This window comes from Nicotiana tabacum, chromosome 10 (assembly GCF_000715075.1).
Source record: "Nicotiana tabacum cultivar K326 chromosome 10, ASM71507v2, whole genome shotgun sequence".
NCBI lineage: Eukaryota > Viridiplantae > Streptophyta > Magnoliopsida > Solanales > Solanaceae > Nicotiana > Nicotiana tabacum.
The window spans coordinates 531,855-544,136 of NC_134089.1; the positions used below are offsets into that span (position 1 = coordinate 531,855).

Here is a 12,282-nt window from a genome sequence, read left to right on the forward strand (position 1 = left end):
CCTTTAACAAAATATAGTATATACCAAAATAATCGTTAAATCTAATACTGAAGATATTAAAAATACTCTTAGGGTGAATGCTTTTATATTTGCTGAATAAATTTTAATATATTTAACTTATATTAAAATAATTAAGCACTTTTGAATTTTATTTTCATATTTTACTTAAATAAAATGAAATGATTTAATTATTACTTGTAATAACAATTTTTTGAGATTATTTATTTACTTATAATATTAACTATTAAGTAAATCTATCCATGTCATTATTCGTAATTTGATACTTAAAAACACTTGATGAAAAGCTTGAACAAACACAAATTATTGCTCAAAAGTACCTTTGCGAGTTATTAGCCAAACACAAACTTGTTATGTCCAGAAGTAATTTTTGTCCCCCTTCAAAAGTGCTTGAAAAAAGCATTTCTACTCATTTCTCCGTCTTGGACAAACATGCTATAAGACTTTGCCGAGCTTGTTTGGATAGTTGTTACGTATCGTACTGTATTATATAATACTGTATCGTTTGATAAATATAATGTTTGGATAGATTGTGTCATTTGCCATCGTTTCATGATATCACACACCATCAATACGAAGAATAAACTTGCAATATTGTAAAGAAAAATTACGATACAAGATAAAATTACTATATAAAAAAGTAAGGTAAATGATAAAATAAAATTATTTAATAATAATGAAGGGTGAGATTGAGATAAAAAGATAAGGTAACGATACGACCATAACAAATCGATCGTTATATAAAATGACACATTTTATCATTACGTAACAAAGTAGTTAACATAATATACAGTAAAATTTAAGTAAGACGAAAAACAAACATATTACGTTACTATAGAAAAGGCAACAACCATCCCATCGATCTCCGGAAAAACCTCAGGCCTTCCTCCTTCCCAATTCCAATCTTATCGATCTCCAAAACTCCCATCAAATCCAATCACCAAATGCGCTATACATTGTCATAATATACTGGAGTCCAATGCGAACCATTAGCAGAGTGTTCATAATAGGGAATGGCGTGGCGGGTGCAGAAAATCAGTGCTTCGGTTTGGTTCGAGCTCTGGGCTTATCCCATCGTCAAACACTCTATGTACAAATCTCCTTCCCTTGCTCTTTCACTTCCCTCATTGAGTGAATTGTTTGCATCTTTTAAAATTCAGCTGGATTCTGTGTGCTAGAAAGCGAACTTTATTTGCTTCGATATACACGTTGTTAGACATGGGGTTTCGAGTTTTTTCACCCAAAAGTTAAAACTTTTAGCTATTAATGTTAGTATCATTCTTGTGTCTTGTTCTTTTTATGGTCTATAAACATAGGCGGTTCCAAAATTTAAGTTATATGAGTTCAATTTTAATGTTCTTAGTATTGACCCATTATTTTATATTTTTAATGTTATGGGTTCGAGAGTTTTTTTCACCAAAAAGTTAAATTTTTTAGCTATTAATGTTAGTGTTGTTCTTGTTTTATGTTTTTTTATGGGCTAGAAACATACACTGTTATCAAAGGTGAAAAGCGCAAAAAAGTTCTAAGGCGGGGCTTTAAGCGCAAATTGCAAATAAAGCGTGGGCTTTAATGAAAAAAGGCGCAACTGGAGGAAAAAGTAAAATATGTATATGTAGTCCAAGACCAATAATTATAAGCATGAATAACAAATATATGGACAAAAAAGGTTGAAGAAAAAATAACGATAAAGTGGAATATCAATTGTTCAGTGTCGCCTTTTCAGGATTACACTCATTGGCAAGGAAAATATGCCTTAGAGCCTTGATGCGACACTGAAGCGCCCGCAAAGCGAGGCGAAGCGCTCAACATGTTTGGAGCCTCGCTTTAGGGCTTAAGCGCGCCTTTGACAACACTAGAAACATAGGCTGATCCCGGCTTTAAGCTCTATGAGTTCAATCTTTCAGGTTCTTAGCATTGACCCATTATATTTTTAATGTTATGGGTTTGAGATTTTTCAAAAAGTTAAATCTTCTAGCTATTAATGTTAGTGTTGTTCTTGTTTCTTGGGTTTTAATGGGCTATAAATTAGCATTAATGCTTCTTTTTGAGTAATATTTTGCATGCAGAGTGCTTTTTGTCCATACTTGTATTATGTAAGTTGTGCATGCTGATTGAAAGAAGCAACTTAAACTATTCATCAGTGGATTTCTTTTTTTAATTGACAACTATTATGGAGTTATTGATTGCAAGTTGCAGCAGTACATTTCTAGTCTAGTCAACATTGTTCTATTCTTCACAGTACGTCGAATGGAATTTGAAGAGGACAGGAAATGAGGGGTTCTATTGCTGCAGCATATGTCTGAAAATGGACATGTTATGTGGAAAAAAAGAGCACTATTTTCTTTGTTGGATTAGATTTTGAAGGAAAGTTAACCGCGCTATTAGTTGTGTACATTATGAAGTTCCTGTTTGGCATGGTTGTTTAATTTGGCATTATTTGTATCTGGTGTTTGCAATTGTTTTATTCATTATTGTGCAGCGAGTTATTAGGCCACAAGGAGATATTAACAAGCTACTTCAATGGTTACCTGTTTCTCTCCACAAAAAGTTAGAAAATGTCAGAAAGTTGATTTCTAAAGATTCACTACCGACTCAAATTGCAGGTAGTGGACAGAGATTGATGCCTCTTCCTGCTGAAAGACAGGGTACTATGGGCTTCTTCAAGTTCACTCATACTTAAAGCAATGGTAATATTATATGTCAACTGTTTGTGCTTTGCTGGTGTTGATGCAGTTGTTTCAGATATCCCAGAAGCTGATGCAAAACATATTGCAACACTGGCCTGTGAAGCATTTGCCAAGTATGTATTGTTATAATATATATTTGCTTGCTTTCAAATGCATTCTGTGATCCATATGATGTGTTTCAAGCTATTGGTCTGAGCAGTATCTGAGCAATGAACTGATCAGAAAAGAGTGGATTTAATTTTTTCCCTAGCGACCACATTACTAGCTCCTTTGCTCATTGTTTTAAAAGCGAAAAGCGCTTAAAAATGACAAAGTTTATGTGACTTGAAGCAAAAAGCGAGAAGCGAAGTGCAGCGGACGCTTCTTTGAAGTGAAGCGCACAATTTTCTGATACTTAAAAAATTCCAAACGTACATGAACATAGTACTTTTATAATCACTTTATAACTAAAATAACTAGTTTAGCATCCAATATTCTACAATGCTGACATGAATTCAACTCGTCAAAGTTGAGATATAAAGAACCAACTGCTTCTCGTTTGGATTACAATGCGCCTCATCATTTGAAGTTCATGCTTCGCTGTAACACACAGTTTCATCATGGTGGGACTCCACACTTCGCATTGCTTCATCACTTTAGGCGATGAAGCAATGATTTCTTAAAAACACTGCATTTGCTAATAGCAGCTAAGCACTATAATTTGGCCTTCTGTTTGTGAAACACACCGATATGTATATGGGCACCTGGTTTAAGCACTTATCCTGTTGCTTGATCATTTCTATTTTCTTGTTGAATGTCATTGTTGTTTTGAAAATGTAATGAAAATTTTATTAGAGAATAGCACCCGGAAAGTGCTATGAAGTTGTTGAACTTCATTATTGAGGATAGGTGTGTGGCTGTTGTCATCCTAAATCCTACAGAATCGGAAGCTGAACATAGATTGGGCTTTTAGTTCGCGTAAATTGAATTCGCTATGGACAATGATTTGGAGGAAAAAGTTGAGGAGCAGGACAGATTTGCTGCTGATGTACAGTGATGTGAACATTTTTTTGGGGATTCTTGGAAATTCTTTTCATCTTAAGCTTGAACATAATGAATATTTTTGTTGGACTTGAACCCTTGAGCTTTCTAAATAATCGAAGTAATCTGCTTAATAATAGAGTTTTTTTCCGGGGTAAGTCTGACTTGATAATAGAGTTGAAGGCTCAGAATTGGTACGTACCCTGATATACATACTCAGCGAGAGAAAGAGAAAACTCTCGTTAGATATTGCACTTCTCTTATTACATATCCCCACTTGTCCTAAACTTCAGGAATAGAACTAAAAAGGGGAAGAGGAAAAACTGAAGTATTCCTTAAGGATCTTTAAGCATCACCTTGATTTTTTTTTAAATTAAAGTTCTCTTATGCAGTTTCTATCCTTCATGTGAAAATTTTTATTTACCAATCAAGGAAAAGTTTCACATGAGGGATAGAAGCTGGATCATAGAATTTTTATCTAAAACAAGAAGTTGCATTGTAGAATTCAAGTAAAAGCATTGTTTGCTAGAATATTCTCTTTGATGCAACTTCAATGGATTAGAAATGTGGCAATAGTTTTTTTCGGACTCCAAATCCTTATTAGTCAAATGAAATTCTAAAATAACTTGGGTATTTTCTATGAAGTTACTTTAAGATAAAAGTCACGTGGTATAGTGACTTGGCTCCCATACAAACTCAAATGTCTCTTTCAAAATTATGGGAGGTAAAGGAACAGCTAAGAAAGTTGAACCAAAAAATGTAAATCTAAAACCAAAAAAAAGGGAACAGGCAAAGGATGCACAATTACTTGAAAAATGGGCTCTGCTGGATGTAGTTGTTTTTGAGACCGAGCAAACTATCTATGCTTGTCCATTGCAATAGCTCTTAAGCATCTGCAACACTGATTTCTCGTGAGCTTGTTTACAACTTCCTTAATTTGCAGGAGTTAGTTCTGGCTCAAATCTTGCTTTTAGATGTTAACATTACATCTGACATTTCTGTTTCACTTTCTCAAAATTTAGGGATGGTCCATCATTAGTAGTTGCATCAGGTCGTGATACTATCTCCATTTCAAGCTCAATAAAACAGTTAGCTCCAGAACATGTTTTCGCTGTCCAGGTTCGACAAAACTAAGCTTTGTCGTATGATAAATCAGCACTTTTTCACCCAATGATGGAATTTCATATTTGGATAGATGAATTCAGAATGCTGCTTCATTATTTTTTCTGAATATGTTTTTCTTGAATATCTAATTTTTTTAGTGCGTCTGACATTACTCTTTTTCTCATTTTTGCTGGGATAGTCCTACAACTTTGAAAAGCTTTCAAGAATTGTGTCAGGTCATGCCAATTGCCAACCATATATAATTGTCACTTTAGTGGTCCTTTTCCTTTTGGGACTCTATTCCTTGATATAGATAATATCTTTTAGACACTTAAAGGTTTAGATTCTTGCTTAACTATTGACCAGATCTCTTGGTTCTTCTGAATCTTTTCTACGCACGTTGGTCATGACAAAGACAGAGGGAAGGAGGGAGGGAGAGCGGCAGGGATCATGTATCGAGTGATCTCCTATATAAATAGTTTTGGCCTTTTCTCGTATTCAGATAAATATAAACTTCTAAAATTAATAATGGAAGGCTTTTCTCCATGCCAATGTTGTTTGAGATTTCCTTCATATTTGTTTTTCCTTCCATTTTAGAAGTTCCAAAGGAGGATTAAAATGAAAGTATGCTAATTCTTGTGTTATGTTTTCAGATTCAACATCCCAGATCACGTCTAAATAGGTTTGACCTAGTGATAACACCTCGTCATGATTATTATCCTTTGACACCGGAGGGACAAAAGCAAATTCCTTGGCTTCTTCGAAGGTTGATAACACCTCGCACATCTCCTGAGAGACATGTGGTATGAAAATTTCTTGAAACCTCTTACTTGCATGAATTGGGAGTTCTTTACTTCTACACTCTGTAGACATCTTCACTGAAAGAATGTTGAGGCAGATCCTGACCGTTGGAGCCCTTCATCAAGCTGATTCTAATGCACTGAAAGATGCAGCTTCCACTTGGCATGATGAGTTAGCACCTTTACTGAGACCTCTGCTTGTGGTTAATGTTGGAGGGCCTACAGGTAATTTGCGTATTAAAGTTTTTTTTTTTTTCCCTTTGATATGCTTTGCTATTTTTGTGTGAAGGGGCGATTGGTGTTTGAGTTAGCAATCCATAATCCTTGTGGAAACATTAAGAAATAAACTAACCAGGTTCTGAATGTGCTTTAGCCACATTGGATTTCATCTGTTAGTGTAGAAATAATTGTGTAAACATATCTTTGGTTTAGCCCTTTAAGTTCTTGGAGTTCATTTGCTCCTCGGTAATTTGAAACCACTTATTGGTGGCGTTCTTCTTATTGTCTTGTTGAGGAAGTTGTAAATTTCCTCCTTTTTTTGGCTCACAAATCTTTCTTTCTAGGTCATTGTAGATATGGTACTGACCTAGCACTGGAGCTAACAGCCTTGCTGCTGAATGTTATTCCAACCTGTGGGAGCATCAGAGTATCTTTTTCTCGTAGAACTCCTTGTAAGGTATATGATTTATCAGTTTCATCTGCCAATTTTCGTTCTGGTGATTGGTTGTTGATATTGTAGTTAACAGGTCTCAGATATCATACGGAAAGAACTTGGAAATCATCCTAAAGTTCACATTTGGAACGGTGAAGGTACAATTTATGCAATGATTTTCTTCCTGTTCTCTGTATAAGACAACTAACTTGTTAATGGACAAATAAGCAGCAAAAGGAAACCATTACAAGAAGTTTGAGCTTGAACTAAACAAAAGGGCGTTCTGATGTCAAATTTGATTATCCCTCAGCAGAATTTGTATAAAGATTCAACAGAAAGAAGGGGATATAATTTGCCATTTAAGGATACACAGGAAAAAAAAGTTTATATGGTTTATTACCCTGTCAGATGTCATTATTTTAAAAAATATGTCAGATGGGCTTCTGTAGTTTTCATTCAAACGAACTGCATAACATTCTTTCTTCTTCCTCTGCCCGCCCAACATAAAAGAAGAGGACCACATGGTCGATCTCTTTTATAGAGGCTTTTGCTTGTCTTTCATCCTACATATAGATGGAAGACAATTGACAGAACAATCTTCCATTGCACTTCGTGTGGTTTGAAATATTAACAAGAAATTATCGTATGGCAACAAGTGCACCCGGCTAACAAGAATATAAAGCAAGAGACGGGATGTTCTGAGATGATATTTTAATCTTTTTCCCTCGAAGATGGGATCTGGCTGATACTGCAACTCTCGCCCAATTCACAGAATTGTTCTCAATAGTGTCTATAGTTGTATTTCCTACTCGTGCCATTGACATGACGTATATAACCTTTTTATATTAAATTTTCAGGTCCAAATCCGCATATGGGGCATTTGGCTTTTGCAGATGCTTTTGTTGTCACTGCTGACTCGGTTAGTATGTTAAGTGAGGCTTGCAGTACAGGGTATGTTGGCCTTTGTTGATCTTGTCAAATACAATGTCCCTTCTGTTCTCCTTTACATGAATATTTCATCTAAAGAGTTTAAGGTTCAGGAAACCTGTTTATGTAATTGGTGCGGAGCAATGCACATGGAAATTCAGAGACTTCCATCGATCCTTGAAGAATCGAGGTGTAGTTCGTCCATTCACTGGAAAAGAAGATGTGAGTAGAGCTGTATTAATTTATATTGCTGAATAAAATAGTACTTCTAGTTTAATTCTACTTCTTTGAGTTTTTGCATGGTTAGAAACCACATACAGATAGATATTGGTTTGCTGGAAGATGACTGTGCAATATCCTTATCTATTCTTATGGCAGTGACTACTATTTAATTTCTACTACTCAGAGCACTATATAGTGCTGAAATACAATTGGAATTGCATAATTTCGAGTGTCTTTGGTAAATATCTTTTCTTGCTGCAACCATACGTGGACTATTAATGCACGTCTTTCATTTGGAAGTCAAGTGAATTCAACAGTTATGGACGGCATTAAGCTCACTGTCACCAGGCCTGCATGAGCATGCCGCCTTGAATCAAAAGTTATTATCGTATTGACCATGTCTTACAACTTGTCCTCTTATTTTATAGATATCTGAAAGTTGGAGCTACAGTCCCCTGAATGATACTGAGGAGGCTGCTGCCCAAGTGATTAAACCACTAGCTGAACGTGGATGGAGATTGCCAGCATAATTTGTTTTCAACTTCAGGAGCGTAAGCCTTGATAGTGACATATTAACAAGTTTTGTTCCCTGAAATACTGTTGCAGGAAAGAAAGGGGGAGGAAGTATATTGATTTACTATCCTCAGGAGAAGTATGTATTCTGCTCGTTTGGCTGTTTGGTTGTTTACTTACAGTTTAAAAGGATTAATGTAGCAGCTTAGGAGGATACCTCTCAGCTTCTTATACTTCCTGAGAAACAAGGGATGAATGGCGTGGGATAGCCACTTTTTAATGTAGTATTTAGTTTTTATCTATTATTTTTAATGCTGAGCAAAAATAGCCACTACTCTATTAACGAAAAGACGTTTTTACCCTTTGTTCATGAGTGTTGTGTAAATATTAAGGACATGTGTCCTTAACTTCATGAGTACTGTGTAAAAATTAAGGACATTTTGTCCTTAATATTTATACAACACTCATGAAGTTAAGGACATCATGTCCTAAAGTTTAACAACAGAAGGTTCAAATACATGACACTTTGTCCTTAATATTTTACACAACACTCATGAAATTAAGGACACCATGTCCTTAATAATTACACAACACTCATAAAGTTAAGGACACTATGTCCTTAACATTTACACTGCACATATGAAGTTAAGGACATGATGTCCTTAAGTTTAACAACAGAAGGTGCAAATACAGGATACTTTGTCCTTAATATTTACACAACACTCATGAAGTTAGGACACCATGTTCTTAATATTTACACGACACTCATGTCTAGCACAAGGGTATTTTTGTCTCGGCGGATAAAAATTTATTAAGCACTGGTTAAAGAGTAAATACATTTTAAACAGTGGTTAAAAAATAAGGACGTCTCTAATTAGTGGCTAACTGTGCACTTCCCCCGAAATATTCATTACCCCTCTTTCGCTTCCTAATTTCACACCTTGTTAGTGTATCTATTTCACCCTATCCAATTATAGGTTATTTCACCCTATCTAATTATAGGTTATTTTTGTTGGAATTGGCTTGCTCTAGGTCAACCAAGTCTAGGTTAATTTTGTATCTCAAATTCAGTTGAGTCTTTTGCAATTCTTGTATATCTCTTGATTATCATCACAAGACAATAACAGAACTATTATACAACAACAACATACCTAATATACTCCCTCAATGTGAGGTCAGAGGAGGGTAATATGTACGCAGACCCTATCCTACCTTGTGGAGGTAGAGAAACGATTTTCGGTGGACCATCAACTTAGAACTATTTTGAGTGTCCTCTTTATTTTATTGATTTCAGGTGAGTTGAGAAATTAATTTAGATAAATACTAGCTGTTTAAGTGGCTTGATTCATTCGTTGAGTACCTGATTTCTGCCTATGCAATTTTCATATATTTACCTTTCTCCCTTTCTGCTTACACACAGCATAATGAGTGTTGGAATTGATTGCCATTAGTTTCTAGGTTTAAATATCATTTATCCTAATTATCCAAATAATAACAACTAAAAGGTAAACCGGTAAAAAGTATATCTAATTTATTCAATCACTTGTCAATAAAAGAAAAATATTATCAGACACTTGCCCAACCTGGTATCATAATCTGAAATTGACATTTTGTCAGCCTTCTCAATAAAATGTTAAAAATAATAATATTTCATTCCCCATCCTTAGTCTACTTCAACCATGGAAAGAAGGCCTGGCTAGGAATTGCCAACTCTCATTAATCCCCCGATTTATCTCTAAAATACGGGACACTATGATTGAAATAATATTTTTATTTGTATCTGTTATCAGTTATAAAAAAATAAATACAAAAAGGAAAAAGAGAGCCACCGTATTTAAGATAACCCTCTAAAGAGAAAATATTGATGAATTCATGAAAGTAATTATTCCTATGATAAAATTCTTCCATTACTTTATTAAGAAGCCCTTTTGGATTAATTATCTCAACGAAATGTATTAGATGGGGTGTGTGCGGGGGTGGAGAAAATAAAAGTTTGCTTAATGGATTAGGGGAGAAGTTCGTTGTTTAGTTGTCAACTCATGGGAATGAATAAGCTTGACTTGGCTCATCTATTCATCCATGCAAAAAGTTAGTCTTGACATTATATAAAAATCCGTTTTCTATTAATTAATTATAGCAATGGTAGTCAAAGGATTATAATAATAAGATTAGGTAATATGATATGGTTTTCCAAATAGTATCAAACTTGGTCCACCAATCATTCTCATTCTATCTGCCCCCATCCCCTTTTTGCTTTCTGATGTAAAGTTGATTTGGCGCTAATAAATTAACCATTTTCAAATACTAGCTAATACAATTGAACAACCACTCTTCTTGATCCTTTAGCTAAATAAATACGAAGTTATAATTAAAAAGAATACTTCAACCTTTAAAATCTCATTTCTAGATTAGAATAAAACAACCACTCCTATTCTTGCTCCATTATCAAAAAAATAATCACTCCTCCTTGCTAGCTCCATCAGCTTAAAACTGATAATCCTCGTTTTAAAAATTTCATTCTTTTTTAGCACTATATTTTTTTTATATAACCTACTTGTAGAACAAACCCTCCTCATACCTCTCTATATAAGCTCTATTCCACCTTGTCATTTTCATCACAAGCAAGCAAATCACAGGCATTGAGCAATCAAGAAAACAAAAGCAATACTCAAGACTTAAAAAATTCTCTCTTTTGTTCTCTATTTGTTTTATCTCTTTGATCAAAATGGAGAAAAGTCACGAGTCAACCACGATTGAGATGGGAGAGAGCAGCAAATTAGAAAGGAGAGGCAAAGCACCACTTTTGGGATCAACTCCTGCTATTTCTGCTGTTGTTGGACATGATAAGGGCGCTGGTAATTCCAAGAGAGGCATTGCTATTTTTGATCTCATCTTGAGAATTGCAGCTGTTGCTACTTCCATTGGTGCTGCTGTTGGCATGGGCACTGCTGGAGAAACTCTTCCTTTCTTCACTCAATTCTTTCAATTCGAAGCCGGTTACGACGATCTCCCTACTTTTACGTAAGTAATTATCAGTATATTTTTAACTTGTTTATAGTATAAATGAAATCCGCCTTATTTTCTCGTGATCTTGTTACTAATGATCACCTTATATGAACGTCGTCACTTATGGTCATCATTTTTCTACACTCTACTTGTGCAAATATTTGCATGTATAATCAGAAAATACTTAATTGTTGCCTATATATTTTGCAGGTTTTTTGTGGTAGCCATGTCAATAGTGGTTGGCTACCTAGTCCTCTCCATACCATTCTCTATAGTGTGCATTGCACGCTCCCATGCAGTTGTTCCAAGGCTGCTCCTCATCATCTTTGACACTGTAAGAACTACTACTTATATCAAACCCAATTAAACTTGAATAACAAAATAAATTTCACAAATAGTCGAAATTGTAATTTATATATGTGAGTTGGTAAAAATGTTATAATTATGTTAGAAAATACACTTTGGCGAAAAAAAATCTGAGTTAATATATATATATATATATATATATATATATATATATATATATATATATATATATATATCTAATTTTCATTATTGTTCACGTTTTACAGGCCTTTGTCACATTGACAACGGCGGCAGCAGGGGCTTCGGCGGCCATAGTGTATTTGGCTCACAACGGAAACCAAGACGCTAATTGGCTAGCATTCTGCAACCAATTTGGCGATTTTTGCCAAACAACCAGTGGAGCAGTGGTGGCGGCCTTTGTCACAGTCGTTATCTTTCTTTTAATGGTGCTTCTCTCTGCTATAGCTCTTAAGAGACATTAAAGCCATAGTATATTCACTTTGATCTTTGTATTTCATTCCTTCTTGTTACTTTTGTAATTTATTCCCTTGTCAAATGTGCTTCCTTTTTATTCTTTTCCTTTTCTGTTATTTGGGTGGGGAGAGTGTGGGTATTTATTTGTATTGTTGTGTTGGTGTTTGTAGCTTTTAATGAAGAAAGAAAAAATATTATAAACTACAATTGGTGAATTATGAAATTTCTGTTCCACTTGCAATTGCCTATATTCCATTTTTCCTTTATCTATCCAACTTGTTGCAACAGCACCTATTTTTGACAAAAATTTCTCCTAATATATAGTTTATACCTAATTTGTTATTATGAAAATTACTTATTAAATTTCGATTTAATATGTTCTGACGATTCTTAACCACTTCGGCATAATATCAATCTAAATTACAATTTATAAATTATTATGAACCTCTTTTCTTAATGGAAAACACAAATAATATCGTGTAGACGCATTTTTAACATCACTGACGAAAAAATCATGCATAGTACAGAGCTAACAAAATATTTCTTCATA

General features: G+C 34.5%; 2 protein-coding genes across 3 annotated transcripts; both read left to right on the top strand.

The window, feature by feature from the left end:
- Positions 1-833: 833 nt before the first annotated feature.
- On the top strand, positions 834-8,271 carry LOC107773911 (mitochondrial fission protein ELM1). 2 transcript variants are annotated; one of them, XM_075222419.1, is made up of 11 exons: positions 834-1,108; positions 2,501-2,666; positions 2,755-2,821; positions 4,751-4,847; positions 5,486-5,635; positions 5,731-5,857; positions 6,196-6,308; positions 6,379-6,442; positions 7,142-7,235; positions 7,325-7,433; positions 7,862-8,271. In XM_075222419.1, the coding sequence occupies exons 1-11, from the start codon at positions 998-1,000 to the stop codon at positions 7,961-7,963; spliced, it is 1,200 nt and encodes a 399-aa protein (XP_075078520.1). In that variant the 5' UTR covers positions 834-997; the 3' UTR covers positions 7,964-8,271. The 2 variants fall into 2 exon arrangements, with proteins under 2 accessions (XP_075078520.1, XP_075078521.1); XM_075222420.1 differs by having other exon boundaries at positions 1,001-1,108; positions 2,625-2,821.
- Positions 8,272-10,103: 1,832 nt separating this feature from the next.
- Positions 10,104-11,949, top strand: LOC107773296 (casparian strip membrane protein 1-like). Its single transcript, XM_075222421.1, has 3 exons — positions 10,104-10,967; positions 11,163-11,286; positions 11,525-11,949. Exons 1-3 carry the CDS (start codon positions 10,672-10,674, stop codon positions 11,738-11,740), a joined length of 636 nt encoding a protein of 211 aa, XP_075078522.1. The 5' UTR covers positions 10,104-10,671; the 3' UTR covers positions 11,741-11,949.
- The last annotated feature ends 333 nt before the right edge of the window (positions 11,950-12,282 follow it).